At 49.5% G+C, this 24,573-nt stretch overlaps 1 protein-coding gene across 1 annotated transcript in view; it reads left to right on the forward strand.

Moving 5' to 3' along the window:
- The window catches only part of VWF (von Willebrand factor), a 118,244-nt gene that overhangs the window by 14,874 nt on the left and 78,797 nt on the right, over positions 1-24,573 (forward strand). The window contains exons 7-10 of the mRNA XM_006757606.2: positions 12,192-12,408; positions 14,084-14,206; positions 15,072-15,183; positions 16,618-16,664. Of these exons, the coding sequence (XP_006757669.1) occupies positions 12,192-12,408; positions 14,084-14,206; positions 15,072-15,183; positions 16,618-16,664 (499 nt within the window). The remainder of the gene's footprint in view (positions 1-12,191; positions 12,409-14,083; positions 14,207-15,071; positions 15,184-16,617; positions 16,665-24,573) is intronic.

The following is a 24,573-nucleotide window of genomic DNA, read 5'->3' on the forward strand; positions in this document are numbered from 1 at the left end:
ATTCTCGCAGTTTTGGAAGTCGGAAGACTGAATTTAGTTTCCCTGGCCAAGATCAAGGTGCCAGCAGGGCCTTACTCCCTCTGAGATGCTAGGTCAAGCATGTCAAACTCAAAGGCTAACAAAGGCCAAATAGACAAGGTTTAGGTGGGCTGCAAAAAAACAAAAGCTTCAATTTTCATAGAAACGTAAGTTTATTTTGATAGAGACATATTGAATACAAAGGCTGGAATAAATGAGTAATTGTTAACATAAAATAATAGAACATTTTAATAAAAATTAATACTTTTTTGAACATTAACTTACCAGACACCGAATAACTGTACAAATTAATAAGTGTAACACAAATAAACCTATTTTTCTTCTTCTCCGAAAGCAAAATATTTCCTGTTTTGCACACCAAACAAGTCAGTCCAAGACTAATGATGTGGCAATCGGCTGCTAAAATATTCACTGCTAGTATTAGTGGAGAGAAATGGTGCACCTGTGCATAAGGTGCATAAGGGAAATGAAGAGAACACAATTATAATAATCAGTCATTAGCAAACATTGTAGTTCGTTATTAATAATTATGTGTAACAGGATATTGTAAAAATTAAGTTACAAAATTTTTATTAAAACACTTCTTACATACCGTTATATTGGCTGGGCTGCAAAATATCCATTGTGGGCCACATGGGGCCCTCGTGCTGCGAGTTTGACATGCTCTCTCTAGGGAGATCCCCCTCTTCCAGCCCTGGTGGCTGCGGTATGCCTTGGCTTGTGGACACATCACTGATCTCCTCCTAATCAGATGGTGGCACTTTCCATCCTTCCCACAGCCTCATTTCTACCTGTACAGTAGCTAGTTAGCAGCTCTTTCCCCTTTATGATCCCATGAACCCGAACCTTCCACTTGGAGAGAAGGGAATGGGAGTGGGAGGGTGTGGGCAACACCCTGCCCCACCTTCTGCAGGCAGAGATGGCCTTTGTGCATCCTGTGCAGGGTGCTGGGAGGTTGACACTTTAGGTGGGAAAGACCTCCCAGTGTCCTCCCTCTGTCTGTGTTCCTACTGGAGTGCTCCCATGGCGAGAGGGGAGTGGGGAGGAGGACAAGCACACAGCACTTTCAGCATAAGCTCCCCAATCCATTCTTTTTCTCCTCCTTCCTCCCAATTATCACCCCATTCCTTTTGGGGGGCTGAGCACAGCTTGAGTCTAGAATAGCCGTGGGCAAACTACGGCCCACGGGCCGGATCCGGCCCATTTGAAATGAATAAAACTATTAAAAAAAAAGACGGTACCCTTTTATGTAATGATGTTTACTTTGAATTTATATTAGTTCACACAAACACTCCATCCATGCTTTTGTTCCGGCCCTCTGGTCCAGTTTAAGAACCCATTGTGGCCCTCGAGTCAAAAAGTTTGCCCACCCCTGTTCTAGAAGGAGAACCAGGTTCCTGAACCATCCACACTGAGGGGTGGGGGAGTGACCCACTTGCTTCTATCGCTGCTTGTTAAGCAGGTAAAGTTCAGATTGAGTGCTCTTTAGGGTACAGTGAGGAAGGGGGAAGAGGGATTTTATCATTTCCTTCTTTTATTTCCAAGCTTACAGTTCTGTGGTTGGCTGATGGTTTGCCCCTCCTGCCCTTTAATGTTTTGAGGCAGGGATGAGATCAAGGTTGGGGGTGCCTGAGCCAGTGAGGTGGGGTTGGAGCCGTGCATGTACCTTATACCAAATCAACTCTTGAGGACATATGAGCTTTGTTACATTTTATTTTGCAAACACAGGCCAGCTTGGTACTGAGCAAATGCTCCCCCACCCTCAGAATACAAAGGAATAGTCTCATTTACCCATAGAAGTGGGAGGTGAAGACAGGATTTTCAAATGGAGAACCTGACACTGAGGCCCAGTTGAGGAGGGAGACCGAGCACTTGGTCTCCCAGAGACAAAGGGGAGGGAGGGAGAATCCACCAGAAACCTTGTTTCTTTCCCTTTTGGGGGCTCCAGCTGCAAGTTTGCTACTCACTTTGTCTACTGGGAGCGTTCAAGTCCCTGCTAACCAGTGTCCTGGGAACAGCTTAAGACACTGGTTACCAAGGTCTTAGTGCTGGGCGGAGGCCCCCAAACACGCCAGACCTCCCAAGGTACCAGCTCCTCTGAGCCAGGTTTCAGGTTGTTTACCTGAGAAGAGAGGCCTGGCTTTGCCTTAGCCAATCAGGCTGTGATGGTCTGTGACTGGGGCGCCCTCATTGGCTGGGAAATACCATGACTTCTCTCCTGGGAGGTGATTAACATGATCTTTGGAAGTGTGTGCTGCTGGCTTGGTCCCACTGGGCCTCCGGCTCAGAAGTCAGGTCTGTAAATGGGATCATTTACACGTGTGTGCCAGTGTGGCTCCCAGTGGCAGAGTGCTGTGTAGGGCAGACTACACTTACCTAAGAACTTTCCTTGAGAGCCTGCAGAATCTCCCTCCCACTTCTCTGGTGCTTCCTTGTCATCCCAGGATGGTAGCAAGGAGTCAGCTCCTTCTGAGAGCCAGGTCATATTACTAATACCTCAGGGATGAATGTTCCCTTGTTATGCCAACAAAACCCAGAGCCTGTCTGCTGGGACTGATAATGGCTTGTTTGAGTGCATGCAAATTTGCAGCTTTCTCAGCTTTTCAAACACAGGGCAAGACTGCTGGAGTCGGAGCACAGGGCGCAGGCCTGGTTATAAAAAACCCCAAGCTCTAAGTGCTCGTATAATTGATGTTGATTTGCAGGCAAATCTACTGCACAGTAAACATTTTAGAAAGATCCTTAGGTCGCATTAAAATTTTTTTAAAAAAATTTTATCTATCTGGAGAATGTCAACAAGGGCTGAATGTTGTGAAGGGATCTTGTCTTCGTCTGGCAGATCCATCTGCAATGGGAAAACTATGGCTCCAGGAGGCTGGGTTAGTCCATACAGTGTTCTTGTTAACTAGAAAAAGGCAGCCCTTACTCAAGACACTTTACCACCACCTGCTGGGAAGTTGCCATCATAAACATAACAGGACATAGAGTGTACATGCACACATACGATGTCTGTGATGTGAATGGTGGCCCCTTGGGTGTGTTGCCACTGTGCACTGTATGGCCTGCAGACTATACTTGATGCCATGGCCTTGGCCTCACATCCATTGGGAGGCATAGTCCCTGTAACCATTCTCCTTCTCAGGGTCACCTCCTTAGCGTGGGAAGGCCATCTCCTGCTTTTGCTGCTGCCGTCTGAATGTGAGGACACTTCATGCCTCTGGCCCTCACAGTCCTGTCCTTATATCTCCTCAGAGTTGGTCCTCAAGATGCCCAGTCTTTCTGGAGAAGACTGAGGGCACCAGTTATTACTTAAACCCAGTGGCGAATCATCTGTCAGAAGCATCAACCTCAGGCAGGAGTCTGGAGCAGAAGAAATTTCTTTTCATCAATGTTAGAAACAGAATCACAATAACACAGAATGGGATGAGATTCTAGATGCGACCGAGTCCAGCCCCTTGCCCACTGCATGCATGCATGCTCCCCCAGCTCTATCCTGATAGACAGGTGATGCTCTAGCTTTGATTTGAGAGTCTAATCTTTTAGGCATCCTTGCTGAGATCATTCCAGCTGTCTTGCAGAGCTCAGCCCTGGGCAGCCCATCTTGGCTCCCTCATAAATCTCTCCTTTCTTTTCATCCTCACTTGAAGCTAAAGCCCTCCCCAAGTGACCTTGAATGCTGGGGGGAGCAAGATCCTTTCAGTCTAGTTTCTCCAGGTCTTATTCAGGAGTTCCCATCCAATGGTACTTCCATCAGTTGTGAATAGTCCCAGGTTGCCTGTTTTCCACTGGCTCCGAATTTGGCCTTTATATAGTGAACACAACCTTTGTTCCTTTAGTCCTTTTGCTGTCCATGTCTTCACATTTTGTCCCCCTCTCCCTCCTCTGAAGCAGCACGCTGTGCACCTGTAATCCTCTTCTCCAGGAAGTCACCTGTCCTGCACAAGCCAACCCTTGTAAATACTCATGTATACTTTGAACCACCATAGCATGCCTCCTCAAGAGCACAAAGAGGCACACCAAATACCCACTTTGTTGAGGACAACATAATTCACTCCTCACATCCTCATGAAATATTGTCCTCATCTACTTACGTCCCTGCTCTGCATCTCAGCAGAGCACCCTTTCCCTTTAGAGAAAATTTACTCCTCTGAATGCAAAGCAGGAGAAGGGACAATGAGTCCATGGGCTTTGTTTCATGAGGCACTATTTCATGGGGGATGTGAAGAGTGAATTTTGTTGTCCTCAACAAAATGGGTATTTGGTGTGCTCTTGAGGAGACATGCTATGGTGGTTCAAAGCAGGGACCCAGTTCTTTGTACTCTTTCTGCTCACAGTTGTGTTGGGAGGGAGCTCACTAAGCAGGGGAGAGGTAATTTAAGCTCTGGCTTGACTGAGGTGCTAAGTGCTCTGGCAGAGCTGTGGGGCTCAGGGGCCAGGCCTACTCCTGGCACCCTGCTTCTACTCCCTGACTCTTCCATTCACTAAATTGGGTGTTTGGCCTGGAGTGGGTTTTCCTTGGAGATTGGGAAGACTTTGGTTCCATTCATTTGCTTGGTAGAATCGTTGTGATTCATAGAGAGACTGTGTTCAGAGAGTCTGGTCCAGGGAAAGTCAATAAATCTCAAGGGAAGACCCTTATGACCCAGGACCTCCAGAGGAGTTAGTTGTCAGAGGACAGCACCGTGACCTGGCCTGGTTTTACATTCAGGGTGCCTACCCACTGTGTCCCACTGATGTTTAGCTCAGCGTTGGGCTTTGAACACAAGCCTCCCCTTTATCCCTACTGCTGATTGAGAACTGCTCCCTCAGCCTCTCCAGTCACATTTAGGCTAAGGAGTGAGGATTTACTTTGTACGCTTTGCTGAGGTCCAAGGATCTAGGGTGCTGTGCTTGGTTCCACTTGATTCTCTGTGTCCTCATCTACTTACGTCCCTGCTCTGCATCTCAGCCTTCCCTTTGCAAGGTAAACAGCTCTACTCAACACTGAGGAGCACCCCTCCCTATTAGTGAAAATTTACTCCCTTGAATGCAATGCAGGAGATGGGACAGTGAGCCCATGGGCTTGCAGTGGGGCAGGGGTGACCATGGTCACTGTATCTTGAGGGGATTGGCCTTATAGTAGGGATCAGAGGCTGCCACAAGGTTTCAAAGGTTTCCCTCAAGTTAAGCAGTACTTGGCCTTTTAGGGTACATATTTGACAAACCATCGAGGAGGGACAGATAAGGTTCTCATATTCAAGCTTTCAGTTCAAATGCCTCCCTAATGCAACAAGCTCAAAAACCTTTAACAGAATATTCCCAGAGTGGCTTTCTTTCCCTTCTCCTTCCCCATGGTGAGCATAAGAATGAGCAAGAATCTGATGGTGCCCACTAGTACGTATTTATTAAAACGTGTTGTGTGGTTTGGGTGATACTAAAACTGTGCAAGGTGGATTGGCAATCTTGCTCAAGGGGCAAGACACATAGGAGAAATTGAACCATCATGAAAAAGAACCACACACACGCTATCTTGGGTAGTAAATGATGAATTGTCAAAAGAATGGTAAGCGTAATGGCAGCTCAGGGGAATCAACTCTGTGATAAGAGCTGATTATCTTTTCTCCCTGAGGGCAGAATGTGTGGAGGGTTCCATCCCCAGAGCTCAGGCAGACCCCAGACTGGAACCCTGGGCTGGTACTTGGCCCTTGTCCTCCCAGCCAGTTGAGCCCTGTCTCGATCCCTGAGAATTGCTCAGAGGCCCCCCAGGAGACCAGGACAGAGGGTGAGGAGGGTCCTTTGGAGGGCTGGGGGCTTCTGGGACATATCCAGCTGCTCCTTCTCATGAGGGCTATACCCCGACTATCTCAGACAGAGGAATGTCTGACTCTGCAAAAAACATCCATTTGGTGGAAATCTATGAACCAGTTTCATGGGGTCTTTGTGAGCCAGATCTTGGAATGTGGGTGGGAATCCCAGGCCAGCCTAGAAGTTATAAATAGACTCAAGAACCCTTCCCCATCCATCCTTGCAGTCTGACCAATGAGAAACGATGCCCTGCCCCAGGGACAAATTCTTGAACCCACTACTTTGGACCAGTTCAGGCTCTAGGCGCCTCCACACCTCCTCCAGGGGCAGCCGCAGGGCACCCACACCAGGGCTGGAAAGATCAGGGCCTCGCTGAACAATCTTGCACTTTATATATTACCCTCTCCTTTCTTTGTTCACTTTGGTCCTAGGAATGCCCCCCTCCCTTCTCCTTTGTCAGCTCTTCGGGAACAAACACAATAGCTAAGCTTCAGATCTCTTGCTACTGTGTTTTCTCCTCACTCTCCCCCTCCCCCATCTGCCACTGGGGAGATGCACTTCTTTTCTCTCCCTCTCCCTTGAACTGGCGTGGCATCTCCAGGGAAGAGGTCTGGCTTTCTTTAATGAACTGAAAATGTGATTAGATGGGCCACAAGTGGGTCTGCACACCCACCCAGGCAAGGTGAGGTCATGGATTGATGGAGCTGGGGCTGCAGCTCTCTTGCCAGCTTCTAGCACCATGGACAAGAGATGAAGGAAGACAGAGGAGCTGATGCCCGGCATTGGAGCCAGGGAGATGCTGGAAGTGTGCTAATTAGCTGACCATCCTTTTGTCTCCCTGCCAGGTTGGCTCAGCAGAGAGCTGAGGAGAGGCCATTTCGAACCGTTGGGCTGATGTTGACAGTGGGCCAATGATAATACTTAAAAGCACTTGATTGCCTTCCTGTGTGATCTTATTTCATTTTGTAGCAACCATCTAAGGCAGGGATTGCTGTTTGTGTTAGGAGCAGGTTCTGCCGTGAGTGACAGGACACCCGAGGTAACTATGGTTTATGCACCACAGAGGTTTATTTCCCCCTCATTGTAAAGAAGCTTGGGGTGGGATGTCCAGGGCCAGTACAGGACCCCGTCCATGGTGCTGGGATCCAAGGTCCTTCTGTCTTATTTCTCCGTTGTCATCAGCATGAGCTTCTATTCCATGGCCCTGATGGTGGCTCCAGCCTCAGGCCTCAGAGCCACGATCCAACAGTAGGAAGAGAACGGATGGAGAAGGAAGCACCTCTCCTTTGAGGACACTTCCTGGAAGTTTCACAGGATCTTCTGCTTCTATTCTATTGGGCAAAGCTTACTCACATGGCTATTCTGGTTACAAGGGAGTCTGGGAATGGGATCTTTATTCCAGTGCCTGTGTGTGCAGGGGAAAACTGGAAACCGGGGGTCCTATGACTAAGAAAGAAGTAATAGATCCTGGGACACTTTCCACCTCCTCTACACTCTCTCTCTTTGAAAGTGAGGGAACTGAGGTGCAGCAAGGCAAGATGATTTTACTAGTCACACATTTTGGAAGTTGGAAGGGGCTTGGAACTCCAGTGCAACCAGGCTTCTAAACCTGTGCTACATCCACTGAACTGTCTTCTACTCTGACTGTTAGGAAACAAAGTGGGGTAGGTGCATCGAGGGTGTGGAAGACCATATAAACTGTGGTTTGGTGGCAGGTGACAGGCCTGTGGATGGAATGAAGGTTTGAGTCACCCCTTTGCTAGTTCAGCAGTTTGCAAATGGTTTAATCTCAAGACCCCTTTACACTCTTAAAAATGAATGAGGATGCCAAAGATTTTATTTATGTCGATTATATCTATTGATATTTACTGCATTAGATATTAAAACTGAGACATTTAAATCATATTAATTTATTTAAAAACAATATACATAATATTTTACATGAATAACATCTTTTAATGAAAATAACTACACATTCCAAACAAAAGCATGGTTGGGGAGAAGAACGGCATTGTTTCAGTTTTGCAAATGTCTTCACTCTCTGGCTTCTGAGAAATCAGCTGGATTCTAGGATCAGCTCCTGCACTTAGTCTGCTGTGATATCACACGTCACGTAGCCTTGGAAAATTCCACTGTGCACTTGCGAAAGGATGAGAGCAAAAAGGGCAAATAACATCTTGATATTGTTATGAAAATTGTTTTGACCTCATGGACCCCTGAAAGGATCTTGGGAGTCTGCAGGGAGTCCCTGAACCACACTCTTCGAACCGCTGAGCTGTAAATGCTTCATCCTCTCCATGCCTCCGTTTCCAAATCTGAAAGGCTGTATTTATCTCACCTTTCTCTGAGGAGGTTTGGGTTCTTTGAAGGTGTCTTCAGGCCTCTGAAGGGTCAGTTTGTGGGAGTGGGTGATGTGCTGGTCTCCGAAACAACTTGATATGTTCAGGAAACCATTGGTAACCCAGGAGATGGGGAGTGGGGAGGGATGAACTAGAGAGGTAGGCCAGGATCAGATCCTGGGAGGCCTGGCCATGCTGTTTCCCAAGCAGCCAGAACTGGGCCCTCTATGCTGGCGTGGGACACTGTCAGGTTTGCCCTTCATGCTGACCTGGACACACTGCTGGAGACCTCGAGGCCACACAGCCAATCTTGTGAGTGAAGGTTTGGTCACCTCCTACCTGCTGATGTCTCTGCCCTGGGTCTGAGAGGACAGGGTGTGGCTCAGACTCAGATTTATGTCTGTGGAGGCATCTTGTCTTAGGACCTGGCTGGGGCTGGCAGGGCTACCTGTGGTGGGACAGAGAAGCCGGGGGGGGGGGCAGGGCTAGCAGCCAAAGGGGGGCCATGCTGTAGCTCTGGTGGCTGGCAGTCCTGCCTGGCCCTTAGACTGTGGTCACTCTAATAGGCCAAGTGCAGCCAGGGCTGAAGAGGAAGACCGGAGGGCAAGATGCGGGGAGAGGGGCAGAACCCTCCTTTAGTCTCTGCCAAGGAAGAAATCCTAGCCAGATTTTAGGTGTAAATGGTAGAGGCCAAAGGAATTGTACTAAGAAGGGAGGTGGCTGTTTCTGTAGAAATCCACTCCCATCCTGCAGACAAATAGCCAGAAAACACCCTTCTTCTAAGACTTTCTGTAAACCATTTAATATCTCAAGGGACCTCCCCGGAAATGTGCTGGTGTACTGTTCCCACTGTTCCTCTGAACAGGAAAAACCGGACTGGGGCCAGCTGGAGGCGGCTGTGCTGGACTCTGCCCACTGTAACTCTGACAGCATATGGGACGCTGGATGCCTGGGTCTCTTCTCTCCTCTGGCTTTATTGTGTCCTGCTGGTGAGAACCCTAGGTGCCCGGTCCCTGCACCTGCAGTCCTGCAGGTGCAGGGATGGCTCTGAGCCACTGTCCTACAGAGCAGGCAACCTCAGCAAGCACTAGGAAAAACCCATGGAGTTGCTTTCTTCTTTTCTTTTCTTTTCTTTTCTTTTCTTTTCTTTTCTTTTCTTTTCTTTTCTTGTTTTAACTTGTGGGTGGGGAAAGAGGTAGGCAAGAGCTGAGCATCGGGCCCTCTCAGGGAGGCTTCAGCTGCTCTTTAAGAGTTCAGCAACCCATGATTTGAGTGTCATTGCTGATGGGGGCAGAGGGTGTGGCTGAGGCCTCCTCCCCGGAGCCCCAGGAGATTCTCAGACCTGTCTATTACAACAGGGCGGCTCCTCCCTCATCCTTCCACTAGAAAGAAACCCACTTTGTTATTCTTTGATTCGGGAGAGATGTGACCCTCCCGAATCAAAGAATACCAAAAGCTGCTCCTCTGTTCCCTGGGGAACCCCCAAAATAGTAGTGAAGTGATAATGCTGCCACTGCAAGCATTCATCCTTATAAAGCCCAGAGAGATAGATAGAGACAGAGCAAAAGGGCAAAGATGTCCTTCTGTCCTGCTGGAGCATAAACCTAATGGCAGGAGGGGCAGTGGAAAAGGTCTCTCTGGTGGCCAAGATATTGGTGATGATGAAGATATGGGGTCACCAGTTATTAGTTTAAACCTTCACATACATTATTCCATTCAACCTTCACCTCAGTCTCTTCAGGTAGGCTCTGTTGTTATCCTCATCCCCATCTTCCCGAAGAGATGGTTAAGGGAATAGCCCAAGGTCACACCACTAGCATGAGAAGAGGTGGAACTTAGATCAGGGGATGTGAAGTCATAACAGGTCCAGGGCAGAACTCTTCCTGACAATGTCTTCAGAAACCTCAGTTTCCCCTGCATGAAATGTGTGCAGTGGCCAATGGGAGGATGCATGTATCATCCGAGCCCTTGGTGGTCATGGGGCCACCAGAGTAATTCTCCTTTGTTGATAGCTTTGCTCGGTGCCAGGCCCTGTGTGTTCACATCACCCACGAGGAGGTCCTGTAATGTTCCCATTGTACTCAGGACACCCTTCTCTAATGAGGTGTCTCAGTCCCCACCAGTTGGTGGCAGATCTGGGCTGAAGCCCATGCTTTTTCCCAGCCACACAGTGGGTGCCTGGGGCGGGGGTTGGGGGTATGGGGAGTCCAAGCCAAGGGCGTAAGTCAGGAGGGTGGGCCATGGAGGGAGTGCTGCTGTCAGCAGTTGGCCCCCAACATGCAGAACTGCTAATGGTTCTGACCCACAAGTTCACAGCTGTAGCTTTCTAAGGTGCAGAGGGAACCAGCTGCACCCAACTGCTTGGGCCATCTGGGCCCTGTGCCCCTTTCTCTTTCTGGGCCGTCTGCAATCAGGGTGCATCTGTGACATGCTGCCCTGCCTGCCTCGTTCTGGTGGCACGCTCTGTGCGGCCTGGGTGGGAGGCAGGACCCCGCTCAGTGGTACCCGGAATAGGACACAGATTTCCCTAGGACAACAACACGTCCCTGGTACTGCCAGGGTGGTTCCTGAGGATGCTGAGCAGCACTGGGTCAGATTTCCATTCCTCTGGGATCTTCATGGTGCCACAAAAGATGAGGCCTGTCCCCTGGCTCTTGGCTTATGCAGGCTTGCTCTGACTGCCCTTTGTATAGTGTGAGTAGACTGGATTTGCTCTGGTTTACCCTTCAGGACTCAGCCCTTCTGTTTAGATACGTTATACTTCTCTCTCTGTAGCTGAAGTCCTTTCACTAACTGCTGACTTCCCTTTGGAAAGCATGTCTGTGCATGGAAGAAATGACACACCCATTTCTAGTGGCAATACTGTGTAATGTCAAATCGACGGCGCTGTTGATTCTAAGACACAACATTATTTCGAGTATATCACTAAGAAAGAAAAAACTGCCCAGCTGTAGCTCAGTGGTTGAGCGTCAACCTCTGAACCAGGAGGTCAGGGTTCAATTCCCGGTCAGGGCACTTGCCTGGGTTGCAGGCTCCATCCCCAGTAGGGGGCATGGAGGAGGCAGCCAGCAATGATTCTCTCTCATGATGTTTCTATCTCTCTCTTTTCCTCTCTGAAATCAATAAAAAAATATATAAAAAGAAAAAACGGCTACTTCCAGTGTGACAGCAATTGTAAGCTGCACTCCAATTTCAGAGAGGTCAAAAAAGATGTTCATTTAGAATCATTAAAACACAGAGTGCAGAGATGTTTGCCAGTACAGCACTTAGGAGTGTTTCCTCATACTAGCATGTTACAGGAGTAATCTATGACAACAGTTCTAAGCCTGCCTCGTGTTACTGGGTTGAGGGTATCAGCAAAGTGCTAAAACCCAGGAAGAGCCCTTACCTGATAGAGTGTCTCCGGACAGTTTGTAGAACCTAGCGTGTTTTTCATGATGGGAACTGGTCCCCTCTGGTCCCAGGAGTCTCCTGGGGAATGTTGGAAAAAGGTACTGCTGAGCTCCATCCCCCTCATACTGAAATTTTAAATCTCTGAGGGTAAGGCCCAGGAATGTCTACTGTACACAACTTGTCCCACTCCTCATTTATAGTCAATGTCAGGGAGCAGAAGTGACCAGGTCAGTGCAAAACAGAAGTTGATCAGCACGCCTGGCTCCCAAGTCACATGTCCTCCTGCGGAGTTCCACATGAATTCCAAGTTCAGCATTCTTCCCACTGTTTTCTCCTTTTCTGCTCTTTCTCTTCAGGGGACACTGACTGCCACTGCCGTCCAAGGGCCTAGACTCTGCATTTCCAGGGTTTAAGGCAAGCTCGGTCTCAGTACAGTTCACATAGCACAAGTCCAGTAGCTTTCCTTTGATTGATGGACTGTTTAATTTGGTAACTGTTGATAAGCGCCTACTAGGTGCAGGCACTGTCCCTGTATGGAGATCCTGGCAGGCTTTCCTCAGGGAACACTGAGTGCATGCTGTGAAGAGCTGGGGCCACATGCTGCTGTGCTCACCGAGGTGGCACTTGTTCCTGCAGGGCCTGTGGGAGCAGTGCCAGCTGCTGAAGAGGGACTCGGTGTTCACCCGCTGCCACCCCTTGGTCGACCCCGAGCCCTTCGTGGCCCTGTGTGAGAGCACTCTGTGCACCTGCACCCAGGGGCTGAGGTGTCCCTGTGCGGCCCTCCTGGAGTATGCCCGGGCCTGCGCCCACCAGGGGATGGTGCTGTACGGCTGGACTGAGCACAGCGAATGCCGTAAGTCACTGCCCACCCCACTGTCTGGGGAGGCGCTCAGGGTCTGGGGGAAAGTGGTGTCTGTCCTGGGGTGTCCCACAGGAATCTCTAGGTGCCACAGTCATATGCCTTTACCACACCCCAGCCAGCCAGGGCCTATACAGCCACCAGTTTCTGCATCCAATTTCTATACAGCCTCTGCCCTTTGTCACCTGGCCAGAGTGCTGGCTCACAGAGGGAGTCCCCTCCCTTACAGTCTGTGATGAGGCTCAAAAGGCCTTCCCAAGGCCTCTAGGCCATTTCTCCTGCCTCTGTTCTCACGCCATGCCTCATTTGGTTCCCCAGGACTCCCCCAGAAACTCCATCCCCTCGACACAAAAAAGTTCTGTCTGTGGCCAGATCTCAGCAGTGCGGCTGCTTCAGCTAATACCTGTGCTGACCGCCTGTCACAGAGCAGGGAGTTGGCTGAACTGTCCCAGCTGGGGCTGGCGATCCTGGCAGGCTTTCATTAAGTCCTTCCCTGTCATTAAATCAGCCTCTGTCCTGCAGGCCCAGCGCTCACACTCCCCCCACCTCACCTCGTGGCGCCTGTGGTTTTGACCTTCTAATTTTGTCAGGTCCCTAGTCATTGACATTGTCACCATCCCCAAATTATCATGATTAAGTAGGAGCCTGTCGGTCACCTCGGGAGAAGCCTCCTGTCTCCCCAGACACTCGGCTGACCAGAGCCGAGCGGACGAACAGCCAGTCTGCCATAATTAGACAGGTCACACCAGCCCATGGAGATGGGGGAGCCAGCCAACTACACCACACACACAGACTTCAGCTTGTGTTTTCTCAGCTTATAAGTTAGAGCCTTTTGTGTTTGCTGGGGAATGTGAGGAAGGTGACTAGTAGCCTCTGGGCTCTCCTCTGAAGGGGGAGGGGCTGTTCCTTTTAGGCCTTTGGAATAGGACTGGGGCGATATCTGATGGATCTTGGAGGAGAAGGGTTTTGGGACAATTGTTTGATCTTGAGAAACCCAGAAAAGAGTTCTGGTCCTTCAGTTGGCCAGGGTCAGACAGCCACGGGGTTGGAGAGAGGAGGAGAGCCAGCCCTTGCCCACGTGTGGCTGGGTCCAGCGGGGAGGGCAGATGCTTAGATGACAGGCTCTGGAGGCAGCCCTGCAGCACAGTGGGAATAAACACAGGGAAGGTGGGTGTGACTCGCATAGGCCTTGTGCTAGGTGGGGGATTTGATTGGGGACAGTGTTAGGAGGAAGAGGGACCCTCAGAGGAGGATGGTTGAGGACATCATGTACTCCTTGCTTGGCCCCAGGAGGCCATTCATGTTCAGCCTAGAGAAGCGTGGTTTCACCCTGAGAGGGTTTTAGCTGAAAGGGAGAGAGATTAAAGGTGCAAAAAAAAAAAAAAAAAAAAAAAAAAAACCAAGTTGTTCATGGAGAACAGATGACCAAGAAGAAGGGGTCGTGGTCCCAGGTGACCCTGCTGGGTCTTAGCCAGGCTCTACAAGATGAAAGATGTTCCTTCAGGGGAGGGGTGGTTGAGTGGGACAATCTTGGGTTCACTGGGATGGAGGTGGCCCCAGAGGCCCTGGAGACAGGGGAGCAGACCAAGGGGGCCTCAGTACAGCATGGCCTGTGAGATGCTGCACGGGGGGAGCTGCCCTGGTGAGACTCCTGAGCTTTCTGTTCCAGAACCGGCATGCCCTGCTGGCATGGAGTACAAGGAGTGTGTGTCCCCTTGCACCAGGACCTGCCAGAGCCTGAAAATCAACGAAGTGTGTCAGGAGCAATGTGTGGACGGCTGCAGCTGCCCTGGTAATAACTTCCCACTTTATTTACAAACCCGCGGCCTTGCCAGGGCTCTTGGCCTGGGGAGGCCAGATGAAAGCCTCTTGTGTGAAGTCTCCGTCGCCGAAATCAGAGGCCTTTTATTGATTTTTAAAAAGTCTTCATACTGAGTGGTCAGGATCGAGCTGGCATTTGTTTTCATGTTTTCCTGTTGTAGTGTATTCATGAAAGCATGTGTGTCTAGGAAACAGAAGCATGGTCTGGGTGCCAACAGCGACTTTGTTTGGGGGGCACGTGGCCCAATCTGATGGCAGTTTTGTTTTCTCAGTTAAGTGTCAGGGAGAAAGATATTTTTTAAATATTTTCTGGGTTTACCATGTGAGCTCAGCTGAAAAAGAGCTTCGCACTAGGAAGCCTTTCTCAGGAGAGCTTTCGTGAGCTTTGGTGAAAAACCCTGTTCAGTTCTTAAGAGTGAGTCCTGTGAGCTTTGGCTCATGACTTTCCTACTGGAAGACCCTGAACAAAACTCTTGCTTTGATTTCATCTGTAAAATGAAGATGAATTAACTTCCCCTCCCTCCTTGCGTTGATGTGAAAGGTGAACGTCACACAAGTTCTTTGGGCTTCCTAGAAGAAGTGTTCAGCCTAGACTCATGACTTCCCTACTGAGGACCTTGGACAAAACTCTTTACCTGTTTCTCCATCAGTAAAGTGGAGATTAACAATCCCCTCCCTCATATTGCCCTAATGTGAAAGATGAACATCACAGAACAATCCTTTGAGCTTCCTGGAAGAAGCCCTAAGCTGATGGTCACCCATGGGGATTCTATAGTTGTGAGACGAGTAATGATGATGACAAGGTTGAGACTGTGTCTTGATGTCTTTGAACCCAGAGGGACAGCTCCTTGATGAAGGCCGCTGTGTGGAAAGCACGGAGTGTTCCTGTGTGCATTCTGGGAAGCGGTACCCTCCAGGTGCCTCCCTCTCGAGAGACTGCAACACCTGGTAATGGGCTTGGCAGTGTGGTCTGGGAGAGCCGCCAGGGGCTGAGGGGGGAAGCTGGGGCAGTGGGGGCAGAGGCAGGTGGAATAGCACCTGGCCTGGGCTGAGGGAGAAGAGGTTGAGATTGGTGGGGGTGAGGAGGGGAGGGGAGGTAATGTTGGGGGAAGGGCATGGAAGTCAGTGATCCAAAACAAGGATTATATTACAGATATGCCTAGAGGAGGCGAGGTCAGGGAAGGAAGTATTTTACATGCAAACCACATCTGTAGCTTTCTCCCAAACTATGCTGTAATGAGACAGTTCTTCTCTCCTTGAGATCATTTATCTACTAGGTGGAAGGCAACAGCAGTGCCCATGGAAACTCATGCAGACCTGCTCTCCATGGTTCTCTGCAATAGGCCAGGCCCAGGCTGGGTTGTCCTCTCTGCTTAGCTCAAATCATTTCATCAAGAAGCTCCTCTGGCCCTGGCTGGGTGGCTCAGTTGGTTAGAGTGTAGTCCCAAAATGCCAAGGTTGCAGGTTTGATCCCAGGTCAGGGCACATACAAGAATTAACCAAGAAATGCATAAATAAGTGGAATAGCAAATTGATGTTTTTTTCCTCTCTTCCCCTTCCTCTTTTTCTAAAATCAATCAATAAAACATTATAGATAGATATAGATATAGATATAGATATAGATATAGATATAGATATAGATATAGATATGCAACTTCTCTGGGTGTTTCCTCTGTTTAACTCCACCTGCCCCTGCACATGGGGAGAATAACTCCACCTTTTGTCTCCAGGCCTCTTTTTTTTGCTGTCTTTCCCTGCTTGGCAGTCTCCCAGGAGTCTCAGAGGGCTGCCCAACATGATTTTGGTGTTATCCCTTTCAACAGCTCACCCTTCCTCTCTTGTGTGTGTGTGTGTGTGTATGCTCGTAAGGTTTGGGGGAGAAATTTAAAAAAATCCTCACCTGAGAATATGTTTTTATTGATCTTAGAGAGAGGAAGGGAGAAAGAGAAACATCATTGTGAGAGAGAAACATTGATCGATTGCCTCCCATACATGCCCTGACCAGGGATTGAACCCGCAACCTAGGTATGGGCCCTGACTGGAAATCAAAACACAACCTTTTTGGTGTACAAGATGATGCTCCAACCAACTGTGCCACCAGGCCAGGGCAAAAGAAGGAATTTGATTGCTTAGTGTCTGGATGGGGACATTAAACCTCATAGCTTTTTTATTTTGTCTAATTCTCTGTCAGGGTTTATTCCCTTTGGCACTATCTCCAAGATTCCTCTGTGGCCAAAGCCCTGTCCTGTACACCTTTAACCTCACAAAGGCCCTCCAGTATCAGCTCCTTTTCTCTCCCATATCCCTTCCTTTGAGAGCTGTGGTATATGTAGGGAGCGCTGTATCTGGCGTTTGCATGACCTGTGCTTCTCTCCCCAACAGCATTTGCAGAAATAGCCTGTGGATCTGCAGCAATGAAGAATGTCCAGGTAGGCGACCTTTGCTCATTCTCTGCCTTCTATGAATGAAGAGGTATGTCCTCCCTCACTAGCCACACGTGAAGGCAGGATGAAGGTGGCTTCTCTGCATGGGCTGGATACAACCCCTTGACCACAGCTCTGGTTTCAGGTACCAGCTGTGCTAACCCACTCACGGGTTAGCTGAGGGAGAATGCACTTGGGCTAAGGTTTTATTGTTCCATTTCATCACCTGATAAGAAAAAGGATTAAGTCGTGAGTGTGTGGGGCGGGGGGAGGGGGGAGGTTGGGGGTTAATGGGGGCGTTGAGGACACATTTGTAATACCTTAACTAATAATAAAAAAAAAGAAAAGAAAAAGGATTAAGTTGAATGAGCTATAAAAATTGCAAGGTCACAGTTGACTGAACAAAGATGACTCAAATTCTTTGGAAAATTAAGAGGAAGAAGGGCCTGGTGATTCTTTAAGCTTGAAGTGAGAATTTCTGGAATTTTTTGGAATGCCTGATAGGAAGACCTTGGCTGGTTCAAGAGCTAGGAAAATCAGACCACCAAATGATTTCTCCTACCTTGTCCCCACCATGGAAAATCTATTTAGGGAAAGTCTTATAATCTCTGCCCTTTGCTTTCTCCTCTGTTTGTTTGGCCCCAAACTCTGTATTCTATTTACTGCAAACTTTGCCCATTCGAAGCTCCTTTCTGTCTCACCCTCCAAGGACCATGGCTCTTCTCCTGATGCTTTCCCCCTTTGTGGTCACTCATGTGATGTTTGCTATGTGTTAGGCAGTATGCTAAGCACTTTACATGTATTTCCTCAACACAACAACCTATGAGGCAGGTACAAGGTATTCTCATTTTACAAAAGAGGAAACAGACCCAGAGAGGTTAACTAACTTGCCCAAGATCACACAGCTGCTAAACAACAGAGACAGGACTCAAAGTCACAACTGCCTGACTTTTACTTTTGCCTGTCCCTTTACTTTCCCTCCTAGTTTTCTGTTGATGTTGTTGTTAATCCTCACCGGAGGATATTCCCCACCCCCATTGCTTTTTAGAGTGAGTGGAAGGGAGGGAGAGAGGGGAAGGGGGGAGGGAGAGAGAGAGAGAGAGAGAGAGAGAGAGAGAGAGAGAGAAAGAAACATCGATATGAGACACATCTATGGGTTGCCTCCTGCATGAACCCTGGCTAGAACCAGAGATGGAACCTGCAATGCAGGTATGTGCCCTTGACCAGAAATACAACCTGAAGCCTTCTGGTGCACAGGCTGACTCTAACCACTGAGAAACACCAGCTAGGGCTCTCTCCTAGTGTTTGATTCATCCCTTTGCAGGAGGATCTTTCTCATCTTCATGACCTCTGGAGAGACCCCACACTCAGTTAAAGACCTCAACTTGCATGGTGGATACTACTTTTGGGTCCCCATGTGTGTAGAGTGCAATAAAGAATTGCAAGGCAAACAGCCAGATAACAGGCTTCCTTCTCTGTGGACCCAAGAGGCCCTATTGGCTTTGGTGGGCTAACAGGGGGTTGAACTGGATACCTGGGATCATATGTGGGGTCTGTAACTTTAGGGTCACTTAGGACCTTATCCAGTGCCCTCTACACTGGTAAGGTATGGAACCAGATGGAAAGTTGGTACTAGAGGTAGGTCAATGAATCTGGCCCAGGGATCACCAACTGGCTGGTTTGTCTTCTGTGCAATTCTTGAAGGAAGCATAGAGGACAAAAGATGGCTCTTGCAAGTGATATTAATGCTCCAATTTAACATAATTAAACCCCGTAAAAGACCTGAGGAGTCCTTTGAAAGACATATGAGGTTGTTGCAATTGACCTGTGAAAAACTTGTAATCCTATATAATGAAGAGGCAATATGCAAATTGACCCTCACACCCTCACACAAGATGGCCACCCCCATGTGGTCACAAGATGGCTGCCACAAGATGGCCCAGAAGGGAGGGCAGTTGTGGGTGATCAGGCCTGCAGGGGAGGGCAGCTGGGGGCAACCAGCCTGCAGGGGAGGGCAGTTGGCATCAATCAGTCTGGCAGGGAAGCAGAGGTTGCGAAAGGGATGTAGGCCTAAACTGGCAGTTGGATATCTCCTGAGGGGTCCCAGATTGGAGAAGGTGCAGGCTGGGCTGAGGGGCACCGCCCCCCCCCAGTGCATGAATTTCATGCACTGGGCCTCTAGTTTCTAAATAATAAGCAGTTCCAGTATAAGATCTGTGAGCCACAGTGGATGGAATTAGGAATTCATTTTATTAAGTTTTGTCAGATTGATTACCAGATTAGGAATTCTTAAATAATCACTTTCTGTAGGGAGGGTCGTCCACCCATCCATCCATCCACCCAATAATTATTTGCACACCCACTGTGTAAATGATAGAATGCTTGGCCTGGGGTAGACAATACAATTCCTTGGTCTTTAATTCAAAAACTAGAAAATACCTTTGCTGAGGATGCAAGACATTTTCTTGAAGCCTTGATGGGATGATAACCAGCTCCAACTCTATGGTCTCCTGAGTGGTTTGATATTTTTCCAACACCACTACTAAGCTATTGCTTGCCTATTTAAAGCCCTGGCTCTGATCCTCTATTTTTAGTTCTGGAGTTTAGTTGGTTGTTGCCTAGCCAAGCAAAGAACAGACTGGGCTTCTTTGCAGTCCCTGGAGGAGCTGAGGTTGTCTTAGAAATAGAAAGATGGGTTTTGGGTTTCTGGATTAAGATGAGAGTGTACTAGTTGTCTATTGCTGTGTAACAAATTACCCCCAAACTTAGCAAACACCGCACATCTTTTATCTCAGGGCTTCTGCATGTTAGGAGTCTGGGTGAGGCCTAAGTCACTCATGAAATTGCCGTCAAGTTATTGACTGGGCTGTGGTCTTATCTGAAGTCTCCATCAGGGTGAGGGGGTCACTCCGAAGCTCACTCATGCATAGTTGGCAGGCTTTGGTCCCCCATCATGTGGACCCCTCCATGGGGCTGCCTCATGATGTGACATCTGGCTTCCTCTAGGATGAGTGATGTCACGAGAGTGAGGGGGAGCAGCCAAGACAGAAGCCATGGTCTTGTAAAACCCTGATCTCCAAGGAGACCTTCTTCACTTCTGTATTATATTTACTAGAAACAAGTCAACATGTCTACACACAGGTGAGGGGACCACAGAAAGATGTAAATACAGTACATGGGGACTGTAGGAGGCATCTTAGAAGCTGTCTAGCACAGTGTTGTGTATGGGGAATGGGAGGGAGAAAAAAATTGCCCAGCCGAGCAGCAGTCCATATGGGGAGGAGCAGGAGCTTCTTCGATGTGCTTTTTTATTTTTTTAAAATGTTTTTATTGATTTCAGGGAGGAAGGAAGAGGGAGAGAGATAGAAACTTCAATGATGAGAGAGAATCATTCATCAGCTGCCTCCTGCACCCCCCACTCTGGGGATCCAGCTCTCAACCTGGGCATGTGCCCTGAGCAGGAATCTAACATGACCTCCTAGTTCATAGGTTGATGCTCAACCACTGAGCCATGCCATCCGGGCTGCAGTGTACTCTTGTTCTTCATTACTCACTCACACCTCTAATCTGGTTAGGAATTAGGGCAGCCCCAGTTGAAACTGATCTCCCCATTGCCTGCAGACTCCCTTTCTGTAGCCCTAAGCCTCTCTTTCCTTCCTCTGCAAAACATGCTGCCCAGAGCAGTTCTGCTAATTTAGTTCCCATTGAACCATAAATGTTTTGCTTAGGGTAAATGAGGAAGGAGCATGCCTGTGAAGGGGGACTGACTGTTCCTTAAACATATAAAGCTCTGGTTATGGGGTTGCAGACTCCCAACAGAAGAGTGTGGAAGGTACTCCTCTGGAACTGGGCAGGTGTAAGAGGAGGGCTTTCCATTTGTGGCCCAAATCCTTCGGGCACGGAGAGGTAGCATAATATTGGAGCTGGGGACATGGGCTGGGGATGCAGGCAGCCTGGCTGGAATTCCAGTTCACCATTCATTAGCTGGCTGACTTTTGGCAAACTGCTTAATCCTTTGCAGCCTCAGTTTCCTCACCTGTAAAACAGGGATGATAACAGCAGCTTCATCCCATGGAAACTGTTATGATGCGACACACAGCCAGCACTCAGTAAATGTTAGCTATTTTCATCTTCACAGCCACAGCCATAGCTGCTTCATCAAGCAGGTTTAGGTTGGCGCCCAAAGGGCCCGGAATGGGGAGGGATGGTGTGAAGTGGGGTATGGCTGGGGCAGGTGGGGCAGGAGGGTGAGACAGAGCCAGAACCTACCTTGGGCTGGTGGTGTGGGCAGCCTGTGGACCTGCCCGGTATTGAGGGGAGGTGTGGGGCCTTGGTACACTTGTTATGTATTTGGTTTGGCATAGTTTCTCATGCATTCTGACATAGCCCCATCATTCAACCTTGGGTTGCCTGTTCAAGCAGCCTGTTTTGAAAGCCTCCGGGAAGGAAGGTAAACTTCCCTTCTGACTAACAGAGAAAAAGTTGAGTAAGCCAGGGCCCACGCCTGTCCATGCATTTCTAGGTACCCTGGGAACCTCCTGTGGCCTGGCCCCAGGCCCTGCTAGGGTTTCCAGACTCACATCTCTGTCAGGTCAGGCCAGCATATCACCGTTCATAGTCAAGGCTTCACTCCACTCCATCTCTACATCCTGACCCAGCTGCCCACGTAGGCCCAGGATCGGGATGACATCGACTCTGACCTCATGAAGTCAGGCTCGTGAAAGGCTGCAGGGGCCAGCCTGGGGGAGTGGGAGCAGTACTGGATGGTGTCAAGTGCTCTGTGCTCTGGAGCCAGACAGATGCCCATGTGCGAATCCCCATTTGACTCCTTCAGGGCTTTGGGCGAGTTTTTCTCTGTGTTAGTTTCTGCATCTGTTTAGTGACCAACCAGCTCAGGGGAGCAGTAAATGAGGTGATACCCACAGAATTCTTAGAAATGCATCTTGTACGTTTGGTTGAGTTTATGTGATGGTGACTTAGAGGCAGGCTTTGGTGAATTTTTCCATTGGGGGGAAGTCTGAATTGCTTTGCTAGAGGTCTGTAGGCTGGTCCTTCTGTAGCTGCCTGGGTAAGGATGGACAAAAATGAGCTGAGCAGAGCAACCCTGGGGAGGCTCCCGCACAACAAACAAAGGGTTTGCTCAGAAGAGGTACCGTGTCTCCTCTGATGGGAGATGTTTTTTGTGTTTTTTTTTAGTGAGGGAGCATCTTCATTCATGTGGCGGATCTGCTTTAACTTGTGGCTGTTCTACTTTCTGTGTTATGTTAAAAATCATCTGCTTTTCATTCATTCACCAAACTTCTATTGCCCACCTTCTCTGACTGGCGATGGGCCAGCTGTTTCCAGCTGTTTTGCTGATTGACTGACTGAATGGGAACATCTGGGGTGTCCTGCTCACCCCGGGCCGAGGATGGACCGAGGATGGACCCCATTGTTCTGGCTGCTGTTCCAGCTCCCAGGGCCGACTGCTCCCCAGTAGCTCACCCGTCCAGGTCCCTGGGATTCCTGTGCTGGCAGTTCCATCCCTCAAGTGTACTAAGGAGATAAGTTAAATAAAATATTTAGATTTCTGATTCCTGAGAAACTTTGGAACACAAATCAGTGGGGGTCAGAGCAGGAAATCAGATCGGAGGATTAGATGCTAGTCCTGAACTTTGTGCTTTTGAATGTTTGCGCATTTTCTTGTTGACCCCTCTTTTCCTGGGCATGGTTGGTAGAAGAGAATGGAAGTCCAATTTCTTCTCAGATAAGAGTGCTCTTGTGAAAACAGAGGAAGGTTGGAGGGAAAATTCCCACCCATTTTACTGCAACAAGGTCGAGGCATTTGTCACGCAGGCCCAGGTCACGGCGTTTGCAGAAGACAGTGGCTTTCCTGTGACATCAGTGGACGTGGAGTTCCAGCACGTTTACAATCCTTGGGGATGACCTGGCCCTTCCTATGTCCTGTTCTGCTCTGACTTCCATGAGCAGGGACCCTCGCTCCTGCCCTTCTTGGGAGACAATGCGGTGGGGAGGCGTGATCTGTTTATTTCTACTCCCAGCACGTCTGACACCATTTGTGTGTGATTCCCCTCTGCCCCCACCAACCAGTTCTCTGACTTTCTGGACACCAACGGGGTGTCCTACAATTTAATTCAATTCTGACAGTAACAGACCATGCGGGTTAAGGGCCACAAGACTGCCCCCCACTTCAGATGCCAAGCACCAGCATTGGGTCCTCAGGGTAGCTACTTCTGTCTGACTTGGCTCCAAGTCGGGAGTTCCCACAATATCCTCCTGAGTTCTGTATTTGCTAGAGCGGCTCCCAGAACTCAGGCCGACACCGGCCTTACTATACAGGTTTGCTATGAAGGGCATTTTAAAGGACACACAGTGTGAGGTCTGGAAGGGTCCAGCACAGGACTTTCTGTCCCCGTGGAGTGGGATGTGCCATCTCCCTGCCTGGATATGCTCACCAGCCTGGCAGCTTTCCAAACTCCGTTGTTTTGGGGTTTTGTGGAGATTTTATTAGGTAGGATGGTCAACTAAATCACTATTAAGTAAACCTCCCGTCCCTGAGGTTGGGGGTGAGGCTGAAAGTCCCAGCCCTCTAATGATGCCTGATCTTTCTGTGACCAGCCCCACCCTGAGGCCCCCCCAAAGTGGCTCATTAGAACAAAAGATGTTCTTATACCCAGGATATTCCAGGATTTTAGAAGCTATGTGTCAGGAACCAGGGACAAAGACCAAATACATCTTTCTGATCATCACAGAAGCTGATGCTGATGAGAATGGTCTGGGGCCTCCCTACTTTCTCCCCATTTCTTCTGGGCTGAGTGTGCCCTCCTGACCCATGCCATGCTGGAAGGGGTCAGCTGCCCTGAGGACCAGGCAGATGGGCACTCACCATAACCAGGGCTTCGCACCCGGACCCCTGCCTCCAACACACACCAAAGGAAGGCCACACCTGGGTCCAAAGTGTGCTGTCTAGCCCCTGCCTGCGCCTACTGTGCCTTTCAGTGTAAACATGGGCGCAGGTGGCAGGCAGAGGGCTGTGGAGCTTGCCTTTGACAGATGGGCAGCCGGAATCTCCCTGTGGCCTTTGGGGACCCCTGAATGAGACAGAGCCCAGCCCCTGCTCCTGGAGATGGGCTGGGTGGGACTGGCTGTAGGACCCTGCCAGGGAAAAGTACATCAGTGTAATGGGGAGCAAGCCCCCGCTGTCTGGAGATCAGGGGTGTCCAGGTGGGGCATGGGGCTCCCTACTTATGGAACAGCTGTGGTGTATGTCTATATGTTTCTATAGAATAGAAAGCAAAGATAACAGGAAATACCTCAAGGGAGATGGGAAGGGACCCATGTGCCTGCTTTAGCTTCAATGGGTCATTGTGGGTTTGGGGATGGGATTGCCCTAGGCTGGGTGGGCCAGCGGGGACCCCGGGAGACCCTGGTGGAGTGTCTGCATGGACACTTCCCAGGATGTGTGATCTCTGGTTCCAGGTGCACTAGGTCAGCAGCACGGGGCCAGGGGAGGATGGGTTAGCAGTTGGGTGGGGGTGAGTTGAGGGCTCTGAGTTGTGGGGTGATGAAGGGGAATCCTTGTTCCCACCACAAACCTGTTAGCCTGGGCCAAGGAGATGACCTCCTGGCCTCCCATTGGCCCGACTGAAGTCCAGCATGAACTTGCCCATGAGGACGACTTAGAGCCGCCCTTCAGCTGAGGAGCAGGATGGGGTCCTGGCTTCAGCACTGCTGAGCTCCAAGAGGGCCCCCTTACCCTCTCATCAGCCCTCCAGGCTGGTCTTTCTGCCCACATGTGGGGGCTCTCCCGGTGAGCCAGGTCCGGAACCCCCAGGATGCCAGGGCGGCAAAGGCCTCTCCTCTTCCTGACCTCCCCCTCCCACTCCTGACTACCCTCCCCCTCCTGACTCCCCTC

This window comes from Myotis davidii, unplaced genomic scaffold, assembly GCF_000327345.1.
Source record: "Myotis davidii unplaced genomic scaffold, ASM32734v1 scaffold13, whole genome shotgun sequence".
Classification (NCBI taxonomy): domain Eukaryota; kingdom Metazoa; phylum Chordata; class Mammalia; order Chiroptera; family Vespertilionidae; genus Myotis; species Myotis davidii.